Source organism: Lagenorhynchus albirostris, chromosome 1 (assembly GCF_949774975.1).
Source record: "Lagenorhynchus albirostris chromosome 1, mLagAlb1.1, whole genome shotgun sequence".
Taxonomy (NCBI): Eukaryota; Metazoa; Chordata; class Mammalia; order Artiodactyla; family Delphinidae; genus Lagenorhynchus; species Lagenorhynchus albirostris.
The window spans coordinates 158,143,419-158,159,348 of record NC_083095.1 but is presented as its reverse complement, the minus strand read 5'-3'; the positions used below and the strand labels follow the sequence as shown (position 1 = coordinate 158,159,348).

Here is a 15,930-nt window from a genome sequence, read left to right as displayed (position 1 = left end):
GGTCTCCATTCCTCCAGCCGCCTGTCCCCCAGTGTCTCCCGAAGGGGCTGAAAGAGAAATCTTGTGTCACGTGCCTGCTGAAAATTGCCCAATGATGCTGCATGGTTTGTGGGATAAAATGCAGGGTCCTGGGTGGTGGGGTACAGGACCCTCCCAGTTTGGGCTTTGCGGTGCCTGGTGGTGCCGTGACCCACATCCCGTAAGCAGCAGCCACGTCCTTTGCATCGCGTCCTGGGTGTCCCCCTTCTCCTGGTGGTCCTCCCTCTGGAGTCCCCCTTCCTGGGCCCCCACCCCATCGAGCCGTGAGGCTCAGGCTCACGTCCCGTGTCTCTCTGTGGCACTCGGCCTGGATGGCTCCTGGCAAATCTGGTCAGTGCTGTCGTTTGGAGTAAGGAGGAAGCAGAGGCTTGTGTGTGCCGGGGAGGGGGGCGGACTTGAGATGGGCTTCGAGGGGCAGCCGATTTCAACTTGAAAGGGGTAGGGCACCTCCTCATTGGCTTCATCATGTCTTTGGAATGAAAGCTTCTCTTTTTCTTTTTGAGAGCAACTAACCTGATCTTATGACCATTTGTCTTGGTCTCTTGGGCTTCTCAATCAGTGAGCATCTTCACAAAGTCATGAGTGAGACGGCCGACAGGCACACGAAAAGATGCTCAACATCGCTAATTATTAGAGAAATGCAAACCAAAACCACAGTGAGGTACCACCTGGCACCAGTCAGAATGGCCATCATTAAAAAGTCTACAAACAGTAAATGCTGGAAAGGGTGTGGAGAAAAGGGAACCGTGTTTCACTCTTGGTGGGAATGTAAATTGGTGCAGCCACAATGGAGAACAGTATGGAGGTTCCTTAAAAAACTAAAAATAGAATTACCATATGACTCAGCAATCCCACTACTGGGCATATACCCTGAGAAAACCATAATTCAAAAAGACACATGCACCCCAGTGTTCATTGCAGCACTATTTACAATAGCCAGGTCACGGAAGCAACCCAAATGCCCATCGACAGACGAATGGATAAAGAAGATGTGGTACATATATACAATGGAACATTACTCAGCCATAAGAAAGAATGAAATAATGCAATTTGCAGCAACATGGATGGCCCTAGAGATAATCATACCAAGTGAAGTAAGTCAGAGAAAGACAAATATCATATGATATCACTTATATGTGGAATCTAAAAAAAATGGTATAAATGAACTTATTTACAAAACGAAAACATACAGACAGACATAGAAAAGAAACTAATGATTATCAAAGGGGAAAGGGTGGGGGAGGGATAAATTAGGAGTTTGGGATTAAAAGATACACACTAGGGCTTCCCTGGTGGCGCGGTGGTTGAGAGTCCGCCTGCTGATGCAGGGGACACGGGTTCATGCCCCGGTCCGGGAAGATTCCACATGCCGCAGGGCGGCTGGGCCCGTGGGCCGTGGCCGCTGAGCCTGCGCTCCGCAACGGGAGAGGCCATGGCGATGAGAGGCCCGCGTACCGCAAAGAAAAAAAAAAAGATACATACTACTTTATATAAAATAGGTAAACAACAAGGATCTAATCTATAGTTCAGGAGACTATATTCAATATCTTATAATAACCTGTTGTGGAAAAGACTCTGAAAAAGAATATATATATAAAACTGAATCGGGCTTCCCTAGTGGCGCAGTGGTTGAGAGTCCGCCTGCCGATGCAGGGGACACGGGTTCGTGCCCCGGTCTGGGAGGATCCCACATGCCGCGGAGCGGCTGGGCCCGTGAGCCATGGCCGCTGAGCCTGCGGTCCGGAGCCTGTGCTCTGCAACAGGAGAGGCCACAGCAGTGAGAGGCCCGCGTACAGCAAAAAAAAAAAAAAAAAAAAAAAAAACTGACTCACTGTGCTGTACACCTAAAAGTAACACAATGTTGTAAATCCACTATACTTCAAATAAAAAGAAAACAAAAAAGAGGGAAGTCTCGAAAGAGCGGGGAGTTGGGGGGAAAGCAGCAGGCGTCCTGGGGGTCGTTGGGGCCTCCTCCTCTAGCCCCAGTGTCCTCCTCTCTCTTTGGCAGGTGTGTGCGCCGGTCCTGACACACCAGTCAGCTGGGGTGGGGGCGTCACGTCATTTGAACAGACTCGCGTTACATCGCTCTGGTGTAAACCATGCTGGCGGGGCGTGCTTCTCGGGCTCTGACTGTCCTGTCCCCTCTTCCTCCCCACAGTGGCTGCCCGTTGGTGACAATGGCCGCGTGACTGCCCGCCATGGCCCACCGGAAGCGTCCGAACACGGCGAGCAGCATGCTGGACCACAGGGCGAGGCTGGGCCCGGAGCCCGAGAGCGAGGATGCTGAGCTGCCCCTGGAGGAGTACGTGCCCAAGGGCCTGGAGCTGGCGGCCCTGCGGCCCGAGAGCCCTGTGCCCGCCGAGCAGGGCGGCCACGACCACAGCCCCGACGGGGACTCCAGCTCCGACTACGTGAACAACACCTCCGAGGAGGAGGACTATGACGAGGGCCTCCCCGAGGAAGAGGAGGGCATCACCTACTATATCCGCTACTGCCCCGAGGACGACAGCTACCTGCAGGGCATGGACTGCAACGGGGACGGCTACCTGGCCCACGACGCGCACCACCTGGAGACGGACGAGTGCCAGGAGGCGGTGGAGGAGTGGACGGATCCGGCAGGCCCGCAACCGCACGGCCACGGGGACCAGGACAGCCCCGGCTACCGGGACGGCCACCTCCCTACCCCAGAGGTTGAGGCCTCTATGCTGGAGGCCCAGGACCAGGAAGAGGGCGTCCACTACTGTCCCGGCGAAGAGGCCTACCAGGACTACTACCCCACTGAGGCCAACGGGAACGAGGGCAGCGCATCCCCCTACCGCCCGAGGCGCGGGGACGGGGACCTGGAGGACCAGGAAGAGGACATCGACCAGATCGTGGCCGAGATCAAGATGAGCTTGAGCACGAGCAGCATCGCCGGTGCCGGCGAGGCCAGCCCTGAGCACGCGCCGCTGCGGGCACCCGAGCTGGGGCCCGGGGGCCCCTCGGAGGCCTGCCCGCCTGCCGAGGCCCGCCGCGGCCCCAGCAGACACGAGGGCCGGCCCAAGTCCCTGAACCTGCCTCCTGAGGCCAAGCACCCCGCAGACCCCCAGAGAAGCTTCAAGACCAAGACCAGGACCCCCGAGGAGAGGCCCAAGTGGCCCCAAGAGCAGGTAGGACGCTGGCTGTCCCCAGGGAAGGGGATGGAGGGGCCCGGAGAGCAAAGGTGCTGCTGTAACCTGTAGATCAGAATGTGGGCCTAGCTCTCCATTCCCTCAGTTATGTGTGGATGGCCCAGCCGCTCCTGTTCACCCATCAGGTGCCTTAGTTAAATGTCAAGAAAATCTGGTGGAAGGCAGACTGGCAACCAGGGCTCCCAGGAGACACCCAGCCCACCCAGAAGAGGTTGGGTCTTAGTGTGCCTGCCCTGGATCTGCTCACGTGGGGGTGGTCCCTGTGACGGTTGCCCCTCACCAGGGGGTTTCTTCAGGCTGGCCGGACTTCGGCAAGGATGCGGGGCTACTGGCGAGCGCAGGCAGCTGCGGCCGGTGGTTGGGGGTAGCCTAGCGTCGAGGGGCAGCGACCTGAGTGCATTTCACTGGGGATGGTTTTATTGGGTGACACTTCTCTGAAAGCCTGGGGGCCTTGGCATGATGGCCGATTAGCTGTAAAAAACCGTTTTGCAAATGATTATTTGAAGGTTTGACGAAGTCTTGGAGAAGAGATGTATGCTAATGAGGCCAGTGGGTTTAAGCGTAACTATTTTCTTTTAATTATAGCAAAGTGAGTGTGTATTCTAATGAACACTCTTGACAAGCTGCCTTTCAAAAAAAACTTACGTATATATAAAAAGAAGATGTGAATATTAGACGCATGTAAAGGAACTTGTGTTTAGCTAAATCTGTGGACAAATGAGAACGAACTGCTTTCATATTTTTTAAAGGCTTCATTAATATTATTTTTTTCCCAGAAGAGTTCATGCATTTGAGAAGTATAGATAGTGAGAGCTCGTGTTTGGGCAACAAGTCCTATCGACTCACTGTAGGTTTCTGGAACTTCCCTTTGATGCTTTTTTTTTTTTAAAGATCGTTAAGCATAAATTGACTTCACTTTCGGGGTGTTCCTGTCATTTGAGGCCGTTCTGTGTGTGCTGGGGGCTCTGGGGTATAAAGAAACTGCTGTGCGCTAGCAGATGTGGAGGGGCCCCCCAACAATAGCGGCGGCTCTGGGGTCAAGGTCTGGACTTTAGGGAACAGTACTGCTGTCCTTCTGCAGTCCTGGCAGGGCTGGACTCACCACCCCGCAGCGGCGATGGTGCCGCAGGTCAATGTGGACCACGCGAGGCAGATGACGTGCTGAGCCTCGCCAGGACAAGTGATGCCTGGACAAAGTTCTAGTCAAGAGAAATGATCTCTAGGGCATATGGTGGGGAGTGCACGAGACCTGATGTTGGCCTTTACTTAAACCACATGCCAGTTTGAGTGAAAATGCAGCCCTTTGGGTTGGAGGGCTGGAGGTGGATGAGGGTGGAGGTGGGGGCCCAGAGGAGGTCTGTTCTTCAGACGTGGCATTGGTTGGAAGGGCAGGTACCTTTTCTCCCCAAATAGAGTGTTTCCTTGAAACAAATGCTCTCTTCCAAGACCCCGGAAAGGCTCATTTATGCTGGTTTATTATTGCCTAGCTTTTCTGGCTTTATTCACTCATTCATTCACAAGTTAATTCCATCAAGGGGAGAGGCTGGCGATTCCCAGCTCGGGGCGGACAAGGGCCCTCGAAGAAACTGGCCTCCTCTTGAGGGCTCTGCCCTGGCTGGGTCGTCATGTCTTGTAGACCCGAATGGCCCATCCAGATGAAGAACACTTTGAAATTTGATCAAGTTGAGCCGCTGGTGACAGGAACCGTCTTGAAAGCAAGATGTGTGTGTGTGTGTGTGTGTGTGTCTGTGTGTGTGTGTGTGTCTGTGTGTAAAGAAGGAAGTTCCCTGGGAAGTTTGGCAATTCCTTGCTTCAGACCACAGCCTGCCTTTCTAAAAGGAACCCCCTTCTACCCTGGGAATATCCAGGCCGTGTGGCCAGCAAAGTCCTGGCCCCCAACAGGTGCACAGGGTGCTCCTGGGTCCCACGCCAGCACCCCCAGTACTGTGCACACAGTGAAGGCTGTGGTGGAAATCACCTGAGGGAGAAATGGACAGCATCAGCCATCTAGGTGCTTAGACTGTTGGTTTGTAAAGCATGGTCCACGGCCCAGCACCACCGGCGGCGAGGACTGCCAGTGCCAAGCCTGCATTTTGTTTTGTTTTTTTAATTAGTTTTTACTGGAGTATAGTTGGTTTACAATGTTGTGTTAGTTTCTGATGTACAGCCAAGTGACTCAGTTATACGTATACATATATCCACTGATTTTTACATTATTTTCCCATATCGGTCATTACAGAGTATTGAGTAGAGTTCCTTGTGCTATACAGTAGGTCCTTATTAGTTAAGGCTGCATTTTAGCAAGATGCCACATGCAGTTTGAGAAGCAATTCTTGGAGGGCTCCTGTTGGAGGAGAAGTACATAGATAGCATCCCTCCTTTCTTCCCCTCATTTCAAAGCTCGAAAAGTTATGTCGTGGGTGCTTCTAAGAGTGCTGAATAGCACTTCACTCAGTCGCTGTACGGACAACAATATTACAATAGAATTAGAAAGGGGACTGTGGTTCCCACCTTCTCAGAGTCTGGCACTGAGCATAAACAATGTCTCTAGCTGCCATCGTGGTCCCACGTGTGATTCTGCCATCCTGCTTTTAAAATCTGACATGTTGTAAATGTCGCTCTGTGTTGTCATATCATTTTCATGATCCTTTTTGCCAACCTTTGAAGTTCAGGCAATGGGCCATCTAATTGATTTGTCCATACATATCCTGCCCTGGAGTGTGCAGGTTGCGGGTGGCATTTTCTTTTATATGCGAGACTATACAGACCTCTTTGTATGAGGGAGGCAGGTTTTCCTCCTTTGGATTTATTACTTGAGGATGAATTCCCAGGCTATGCATGAATGCTGACCCCATGATCCTCTTGTCTGATACTTTATTTTTCTTCTATGAATGGTTGGTGCCTTTTATCTTTTGGGGTCTTGATGCTTTTCCATTTCCTAGCAGCACTTTATGCGTGCACCACAGATGTTACTTTTTGCTGCAGATGTTTTTCTTTAGCCTCTTTTCTTTTTTTTTTTTTTTTTTTTTTTGCGGTACGCGGGCCTCTCACTGTTGTGGCCTCTCCCGTTGCAGAGCACAGGCTCCGGACGCGCAGGCTCAGCGGCCATGGTTCACGGGCCCAGCCGCTCTGCGGCATGTGGGATCTTCCCGGACCGGGGCGCGAACCCGTGTCCTCTGCACCGGCAGGCGGACTCGCAACCACAGCGCCACCAGGGAAGCCCTAGCCTCTTTTCTTTTGAAAAGGCTCCAGTTTGCAGTTAGAGCTGCCCGCATGCAGCTCTGAGGAGACTGAGAGGTCTGCACAGGGGCACGCAGGTCTGGAGAACCTGAAGGAGGTGTACTTGGCGTTGTGGGAAGCTAGAGTGTGATCGTGGGGAAAAGAGGAGACCCACGTGTGAGTATTTTTATAGGAAAAAAGTTTTTTCAAATCAGTGAAAGTTTATTGAGGACATTTTGGAAAATAGAGGCAAAAAATATTTTGCCCTGTGACATTGTAGAATTCCAGCATCGAGTTTTCATTTTGTAGTAGCCTACATGGGGAAAGAATCTGAAAAGGAATATATCTATAACTCAGGTGACTTTGCTGTACACCTGAAATAACACAACATGGTAAATCAACTATACTTCAATAAAAAATAAATTAATGAAAAAACAAAACAGGGCTTCCCTGGTGGCGCAGTGGTTGAGAGTCCGCCTGCCGATGCAGGGGACACGGGTTCGTGCCCCGGTCCGGGAAGATCCCACATGCCGCGGAGCGGCTGGGCCCGTGAGCCATGGCCGCTGAGCTTCCGCGTCCGGAGCCTGTGCTCCGCAATGGGAGAGGCCACAACAGTGAGAGGTCCGCGTACCGAAAAAAAAAAAAAAAAAAGTTTTCAAATCAAAGACACAAATTGCCTCTCAGGATTTCCCCGAAGCATCCGCTTAGAGGTGTTCTGTAAACAAGGTGTGCCTCATCCTTATTTTTCATGGATTCGGTATTTGTGAATTTGCCTACTCACTAGAGTTTATCTGTAACCTTAAAAATCTATACCCATGGCACTTATGCAGTCCTTTTCGGACATGCACAGACAGGCAAAAAAATTGAGTCATTCAACACGCCCGTTCCCAGATAAGTTTGAACAAGGAGACGCCCTGCCCTCTTTCAGCTCATACTATGAAAAAGTGTCCTTTTTGTGGTCCTTTTAGTGCCGTGTCTTCTGCATTTGTGTGCTTGTTACTGGTGATAGAATGACCCCCAAGTGCAGTGCTGAAGTGCTGTCTAGTGTTCCTAAGCGCAAGAAGGCTGAGACGTGCCTTTTGGAGAAAAACATGTGTGTTGGGTGTTTCATTCAGGTGTGAATGACAGAGCTGTTGGCCGTGAGTTCAGTGTTCACAAGTAACAACATGGTACATTCAGAAAAAGGAAGAAGAATTTGCCGATCTGTACCTGGGGCTGCTCCACGGAGTGCTGGAGTAACATCTACAGTGTGTGAGGGAGTGATGGAAAAGTGGCTAACTTGTGGATTTGTGAGATGACCACCCATTCAAAAACATCTTGTTATAAGGCTGAAACCCTAACTCTGACCCTAGCCAATGAAATTGACAGTCTTGTTATCCCGGGTCAGGAAAATGGGAAACTCTTCTCAGCTAGTGTTTTATTATATATACTGGATATAATTAATTATTTGTGAGTAATACATGGTAAATAAGGTGTCTTTAAATAGAAACATACATAGAACAAGGTCATGTATGGATCGGTTGATGAAATGTGGGGACCAGAGGCTCAGGGGAAGCTCACCCTGTATTTCCTCTGGGAACGGTGGTCCAGGATCCCCTCATTCAGGGTTCACGGCAACTTTATTGAACATAACAGCCACGAACAAGGAGAGCTGACCGTATCGGGTTGGCAGATGACTTTGAGAAACGCTGCTGCAAAGCCTTCCCCTTCCTAGAGATCCCCTCCGTGCTCACATGGGTGCTGCCTGCATCCCAGACTCCCAGCGACGAGGACTCCGCAGCCCTGCTCCGCCCGCCCCTCCCGAACACTCTGGAGCCTCGAGCCCTTTTCTCTGCCCACAGGAATACACCAACCGAAGATGCACAACCTTGGGGCAGAGGGCCAGACCATGGGACATCCCAAGACCTGTCCCCGTATGGCTCAGTCCCAGGATGGTCACCGTCAACCCACAGTGGTGGGAAAGCTGTCACCTCTGTCACCTGTGGGACCCGTGGCTTCTGAGGATTTAATGTTTCTTGTTTTGCCATTTGTGGAGAATCCCTGGGTGACGGTGGAGGTGACGCCGGTGTGGGTAGTGACGGCCAGCACCGTGCTGGGGCTTTATGTATATGATCTCAGTGAGTCTTAGAGCAACTGGAAGAGGTAGGGACTGGGTTATTCCCATTTTACAGACGGCCTTTGAGACCTGTGTGGCGTCAGTACCGCATTCATGGTTACACAGTATGAGGCCTGAACAGTTTGTTAGGGCAAGGCTCGTACCTGTGGCCCTGGGCAGCTCTAGAAGAGGTGATGCCGAGCTCAGCGAGGGGGTGAGTGTGGGTGAGTTTCCTCTGCCCTGTCATCTGTTTACTCGTTATCCGTTATCACGAGACCTGACGGGCTCTACCGTTCGCGGCGAGTGTGTCCCGGCACCAGCAAGGTGACCGGCAGACACCAGACCTCCGGCCTGTAAAACTGTCGCAACGTCCTGACTTCATGAGGGCTCAGGCCATAGATGAAATCAATCAAGTAGAGGTTTTTCATGGGGCATTTTTCTTAATTTTGTTGAGCTTTGGTGATATGAAATATTGATTTTTTTTTTACATACAGCAATTAAAGGATGCATGAGTTGGGTCCAGCCAGATGCATATTGAATATCCAGATAGAATGGCCGTTTCTGCATCTGCCAGGGTGGTCCTCTGCCCTTTGGCAGCGAGGCCGGGAGTGTGGAGGGAGGACCCCACCCGGGCTGGTGTCACAGCTTAGGAGGACCGGGCAAGTCCTCAGTGCACCTCCTGTGAAGAGGGGTGCCCCCCATGCTCCTGGGGGCACGGTAAGAGCATGTTTGTCCCGCACCAGAGATCGTGGTTCCGTGGGTCTTTGGGGTGCCTGGGGTGACAGGCTCTTGTGGTCCCTGCTGTGCGTCTGTGTTTGGCAAGGACTCGCTTGTGACAGCTGTTGTGAGATCAGGTCCTCCAGAAACACCTGCTCTGTGCCCGAACTTCTTTCAGAGACTCTCCATCCTCTGCGCCTTGTAGATTCCTAGGGTTGCAGCCTTCCCTGGCCCTCCGTGCCCCTGTGGGCTGGGTACACATCAGGGCTTCAGTGATCGTAGAGATGGAGGCTTCAGATTCATGTGACCACCACGTGGAACAGCTCCGCACGTCTGGAGGGCAAACCAAAGGCGTGTTTTGATTCTTTGGGGTTTTCATGATTTCTGTTTATTATCAGCCCAGCCAGTGCTTTCTAGAAAGAGCCCTCTGACAATAGAAAAAAAGAAAGACCAATACATCGTAGTCAACTTAGTACAGCAGTTAGAGGGAGGTGTGATCCAGGGCCCCGAGGCCACATCACACACACGAGTGTTCAGCGTTGCTCCCTGTGCGGGCGCCTTTGCTGTGATTGGCGTTCAGTCAAGACTTGCTTCATGCAGGACCTTTGGAGATGGTGGCAGGAATGCTGACACCAAATAGGGAGGGGGAATATTAGGGGCAGGGGCAACCTTGGTCTGCCCTGTGTAGGGGGTGATGCTCCCACTGGGCTCACATGTGCCTTGTTCAGCGACGTATGAAGCAAGTATGAGCACCTGCTTTTTGTAGAGGACCCCCTGGCCCTGAGAGGCCAAGAGAAGAGCATCCTGGGGTCGCTGGTGCCCAGGTGGAAGCAGGTGTGCCAGGGACCCTGGTGCTTGCAACAGTGCCCAGGTGGGAACAGTCTGCCCAGACCTGGCCCCCAGGCCGGACCAAGCTGGATAAAGAGCCCTCGGGCAGGTGCTGAGGACAGGGATTGCGGGGGGGGGGGTGTCCAGGAGCATGGCGGGACAGCGGAAGGTCGTCAACACCCCCGAGGCCTCCGTGGAGCGCAGCTGGCCTCTTCCTTCCTGCAGCCCTGCTCCAGTTCTGCAGCCATCCCCACACCTCTGCCTGCCTGCCCGGGCATCAGTCCTGGACGTCCCTTTGCTCATGGGGAGGGTGCATGGAAGGGTCCCCGGGCTCCTGTGCTCCTCCCCAGCCTCGTCCCCGCCCGGTATGCCTGCTGTCACTAATTCCCGGGACCGCCCTGGAAAACGAAATCCAGGCCTCGGCATCCTCAGCCCCTCGCTTGATCTGCCCGAGCTCCCAAACTTGACTTCTTGGAGCCCATTTGCCGAGTCAGCGCAATGCCCTGATGTGATTTTTATGAAGCCTCTTGAGGACCTGTGACTAGAGGTGGCTGTTACTTTCATGGAACAGTTCATCTGGCAGGAATCTGGGCTTGCGTCAGGGCTTTTAAAATCTAGTTAAAGCGGGGCTTCTAAAACACTGTCTTTATTGTTTGGGAAAATCACGTGAAGCCCCTCCCCTAACAGTAATCTAGAAAGTTCCTTCCCTGCCCCCCTCCTCCACCCTCGAGAGAGTTGGGGCTAGTGGTTAAGAGCACAGATGGCAGAGCCAGGAAGCCTGGACCTCCCTCCGCTGCACCAGCTCCTGGTTCGGGAATGTTCTGGACATGCCACCTGGGGCTGTGGGAGCAGAGCTGATTGGGTCAGTATCTGGCAACGGATGGTGAGGGGCATGGAGCGCTTGCCGTCAGGATGAGGGTGCGGGTCTTACATCCGTGGGAATCTCAGGAGGTGGGGGAGGCAGTCAGGTGAGGCTCTGCACGCAGCCTGGACCGTGCTGGGCCAGGCAGGGAGCAAGACGATGTCCCCATTTTCTGGGGTGACATCAAGGGAGGGACGAAGCCAGCAGGGTGAGGCAGGATGAGAGGAGGCATGGGACTGGCCAGGGACACCGTGGAGACGGGTGGGACCTGATGGGCGGGGCTGACAGGTGGGGTGGGAGCAGCTCCCCAGGTGCCCTCAGGCTCTCCCCTCTCTGCAGGCCCTCTTCAGGTGCCCCCTCTCCCCACAGGGATTTCTTGGGGGGCGGTCCTCACATCCTCCTGGTGGCATGCTCAGCCCCTTTCTGCTCTGGATTCCCTGATCTGGGGGGCCGTGTGGCAGCCACATATCTCCAAGGGTGCCCTGATTTTCTCACACTCGATTCTGAATTGAAAGTTAACTGAGATCCCCGCTTTCCAGGCAGATGAGCTGGGCTCCAGACCACCGGTCTCTCTCTAATTCCAAACGCCATCCCTCCTTTACCCGGGGTTTCTGAATGTAATTCCCACTCCCCACCTCCTGGGCTGGCTGGCGTCTGCGAGCCCTCCCACGCAGTCCGTGCGAACTGCACTTACGATGTGCCAGGCCCTGGGGATACAGAGATGAAAGAGACTTAAGCCTGCATCGAGAAGCTCGTTCTAGAGGGAGGGAGACAGGCAGAGACTCACCATCCATCCGGGTGGGGCTGGGTGATCAGCAGAGACCCCGCTGCCCAGCCCATGAGTCCCTTGCCGGCTTCCTGGGGACGGGCTCCCACGTGGGTGATAAGCAGAGAGGTCTCGGGACTTTGAGGGGGGGCTTTGGGAAGTCAGCTGACCAGGCGGGCTGAACGTGGAGGTCACGGGTGTCCTTAGCATGCAGTGGGGTTGGGGATTGTGACGGGGGCCAGAGCCCTGGAGGAGGACAGGTGGAAGGTGAAGGACTGGATTGAGGATTCTGACGAGAGAGGGACAGAGCAGGGCCATCAGGGGGATGGGGAAGTGGGAGGACCCTGAGCATCTCTGGTGGATGGCCAGGGCAGAGGCTCCCATGTGGGAGCACAGGGGATGGGTGGGGAGCGTCTGTAAGGGCAGGCAGGGAGGGATCTGAGGGGATGCCAGCAGGGAGAGGGTGCCCACCACGTGTGGAGCTGGGATTGCGTTGCTTTGACTCGAATTGCACTGCTCGGCCAGTGGTGTGTGTCCAGGGCAGGTTTCGGGGAAGGAGAGAGGTGGGTGGGGGACTGAGGCAGGGCGCTGCCCCACCTGCATCTCCCGTCCTCGGGCCCCTGCAGCACCGCCACCATCCCCCACATGTGCCAGGGGCTCAAGATACATCCCACAGTATCAGTCACATGACGTTCCCCAGGAAGTGCAGGGCTCCATGGGAGAATATATAGTAACAACTTCTGTTCGGGGAGAAAGACCACATTGCTGAGCACGAGATTCGGAGATGAAACAGCATGGCGATGGCAGTCACGGGGTTTGCACCCCAAAGCGCTCAGATAGCGGTCAATGCTAATCAGTTACTAAAAAAGACACGGCACTGTGTCTTTAATAGGAGGCTAACCAAGAATAGCTCCCAACCCTACATCAGATAATACCATGGACAGCTCAGGAAAACTGAGCACAGCTCAGAAAGGCTGAGAAGGGGGTGAGGCACAGGATGGCACCCCGGGGCCTAGCGTGGACTCCAGACCCTGCCAAGACCACAGTCAGCCTTCGCGGAAGAAAAGCTGGTCTCTCCACCTGAGACCAAGCCAAGGCCCAGACTACTGGAGCTGAAGGATGCTTGGATCTGGGCTTGCGGAACCTCATTGCCCGGCTGCTCAGGTTGGTTTCAACAGCCAGCAGATGGTCGGTCCTCTTAAGAGCTGGCGGTGTGCTGTCCTTGGTGCTGAGGCACTGCCGGGTCTGCCCCACGGTTGGCCACCCTGCCGCGCTCTGGGTGCAGTCAGGCCAGCAGGTCAGCGAGCCTGCGCTAGACTTTGGCCGAGGGATTACTTCTCAGGCCAGTGCTCGGGGCACCATGTCAGGTAGGAGGGAGGTTGTTGTTCGGGGCGTTGCCTGTTTGCCCTCCTTGGTCAGTCCTCCTCTTCATTGGCCCTGACACTTGCAAATGGCCTCTGATTCTGCCTCTGGGACCCATTGGCCCACTCTGACCTCTGGTGCAGCCCTATCCCTCCCCTCACCCTTCCCACTTCGACTTTGGATCTCACGCTTCCCCTCAGAGCAGCCCTTGGTGCCGGCTGGGAGACCTCTGTTCCTGACCTTCACTTCCAGAGCTCCTGGGTCTCTGGCTGTGGAGGGGTATGCACTGACACAGACTCACCCACCCAAGTGTCCTTCTCAGAAGGGCTCAGACCCAGAGCACCCCACACCCAAGCCAGGTCTCTGGGTACTTCTGCTGCTTTCTTCTCTAGTCATTGAAAATAGATGCTCTCCCTTGCTGTCATCTATTCCCTTCTACATTCATTCATTCGTTTATTCATTCACGGGGACCCAAGTATATAAAAGATAGCATACTGGTCACTTTTAGAAACATGAATGTTAATTTCAAGAAAGGAGGGATAGTCTAGCCATTCACCAGTCCTCAAAACCTGCTCCAGACACAAGAGTAGTGGCGGGTCAGGGTGCTTCTTGCTACATTGGATTTGCAAATCACAGGAGATGTCATGAAGTGGAATTGCTGCCCGAGGTTTTTCTTGCCTAATATCTTATTAATATTTCATCTCCAACCCTCTTTTAAATGCCAAGAAAAATGAAATCGGATGAATTAAGCCAAAGGTTTCCAAGTCACCTAAAATATGGGCCATTTGGCCCATACTCAGAGATCATGGCCTGGTAATTTTTACAGTATTTGTGGGAAGATTGATCTCTCTTCTGCGCCACAGTTATAAGGATCAAGTTCCAAAAAAAGACTTTTACATACAAAGCACTATTGTTCAGCCCTTAACGAAAAGGAAATTCTGACACCTGCTACAACGGGGATATACCTTGAGGCCACTATGCTGAGTGAAATTAGCCAGTCACAAAAGGACAAATCCTGTATGATTCCACCCAAGTGAGGTACCTACATTAATTAAATCCATAGAGGCGGAAGTGGGCTGATGGTTGACAGGATAGGGGTGGGGGGAACGGGGGTTAGTGTTTAAAGGGGACGGAGCTTCCATTGGGGGTGATGAAAAGTTCTGTGGCCGGATGGTGGTGATGATGGTACATCAGTGTGAATGAACTTAATGCCACTTAATTGTCCACTTAAAATTGGTTAAAACGATACATTTTATCATATGTATATTTGCCACAATAAAAAAAAAGAAGAAAGAAAAGGCTCTTGTCTCATTAACTGGCCTGAGCCAATTTGAATCATCTAAAACTAAGTCGAGCCAGTCTGAGCCCATGAAGGGGCAGAGGAGGGGTGGACGCCAGATTATGAATCCTGCTGGGCCTTCACATGGCTCATGCAGACCACTGGGGTATGTAAAATGGTTGAGCTCATACCATGTTAGTATCATCAAAAGAAGAATATGGGGCTTCCCTGGTGGCGCAGTGGTTGAGAGTCCGCCTGCCGATGCAGGGGACACGGGTTCGTGCCCCGGTCCGGGAAGATCCCACATGCCGCGGAGCGGCTGGGGCCGTGAGCCATGGCCGCTGAGCCTGCGCGTCCGGAGCCTGTGCTCCGCAACGGGAGAGGCCACAACAGTGAGAGGCCTGCGTACTGCAACAACAACAACAAAAGATGCGATCATCCCCAGAGGGATAACTATGATAAGAATAAAGACTTTATCCAAGCTCTCCTCCTCCTGCAGATAAATATCACAGAGTGGCCTGAATCGTAAGAGGAATGGGAGCAAAAGAACAAAATCGTCATTTTCCGGAGCCACCTATTTGTCAGGGGATGGATTGGAGGGCCTTTGAGAGGAGACCTGGAGGGCGCTGATCAGACCGTCAGTGGCCCCGTGGGTTATGCTCTCAGCTTGGCCCCACGGGAGCATCCTCAGTGTCGCTGCCCCAGCTGCCCCTCCTGAGCTGGAATGTCCGCTGAGTCGGGCTGACCGATGCCTTGGAGAACAGAGCAAGAAACGACTCCTGGAGAAGACTCCCGCAGCACTTGGGGTTTCTCTGACTCGGAGTTGTGTCTGGGGGCAGATAGGACAGTCCAGCGGCTTCCTTGGCTTTGCTGTCTGTCCCTCACTGAGCTCCCTTCCATGTCACTCACGTGCTTGTCATTCAGGACAGCGCTCGGAAACACGCAGCTTTTGTTCCAGATGGTGTGAGCGGGCGTGCGCTTGTTTGCTGTTATTCCATCTGAAGCCATGTGGGGTATATTGCCAGATTTTCAGTTTAATCCAGCAGACACAATCAGAATTGACACGTTAAAAAATCCTAGCTTTAGTTTCCCTAACTAGAGCCAAGATATTTATTCGAACAGTTTATTCAAATTAGTGTATTTTTCTTACAAGCAAGTCATCTCTGCCCTGAACAGCCGTCCCTGGTCCTGGCATTATTGTGACCAGCCTGTGCCATCACATCGTGCTCTGGTCTCCGGGCTCCATGGAGTGGGGTTTGGGGGGGTCCCCACTGCATTAGCATATTTCAGGTCACATCTTTCACTCACCCCTCCCCCCCAGCAATGGCTGATGGGGGTTCCAGTGGGTGGCACTGAGAACGCCCCACTACAGGTACTTGATGAGGGATGTGGCTCTCCCATCCCTGTTGGCATCTTATTTTGAGGTGTACCTGGCTGCTGTACCATGGGGAGGGCACAGAAGGATTTAAACAGCAACTCCCTCTGAGATCCATATGGGCCTCTAACCATGTTCATTTCAGATCCTGTGTCCCCTGCTGCCAAGCCCCCCACCCTGGCCCCTGAGATGAAAATTTGAGCACCAGATGGGCTCTC

At 53.2% G+C, this 15,930-nt stretch overlaps 1 protein-coding gene across 1 annotated transcript in view; it reads left to right on the top strand.

The window, feature by feature from the left end:
- APBA2 (amyloid beta precursor protein binding family A member 2) overlaps positions 1–15,930 on the top strand; it is a 103,990-nt gene that overhangs the window by 39,822 nt on the left and 48,238 nt on the right. Inside the window, exon 2 of the mRNA XM_060156904.1 lies at positions 2,198–3,188. Within this exon, the coding sequence (XP_060012887.1) occupies positions 2,238–3,188 (951 nt within the window). The 5' untranslated portion in view covers positions 2,198–2,237. The remainder of the gene's footprint in view (positions 1–2,197; positions 3,189–15,930) is intronic.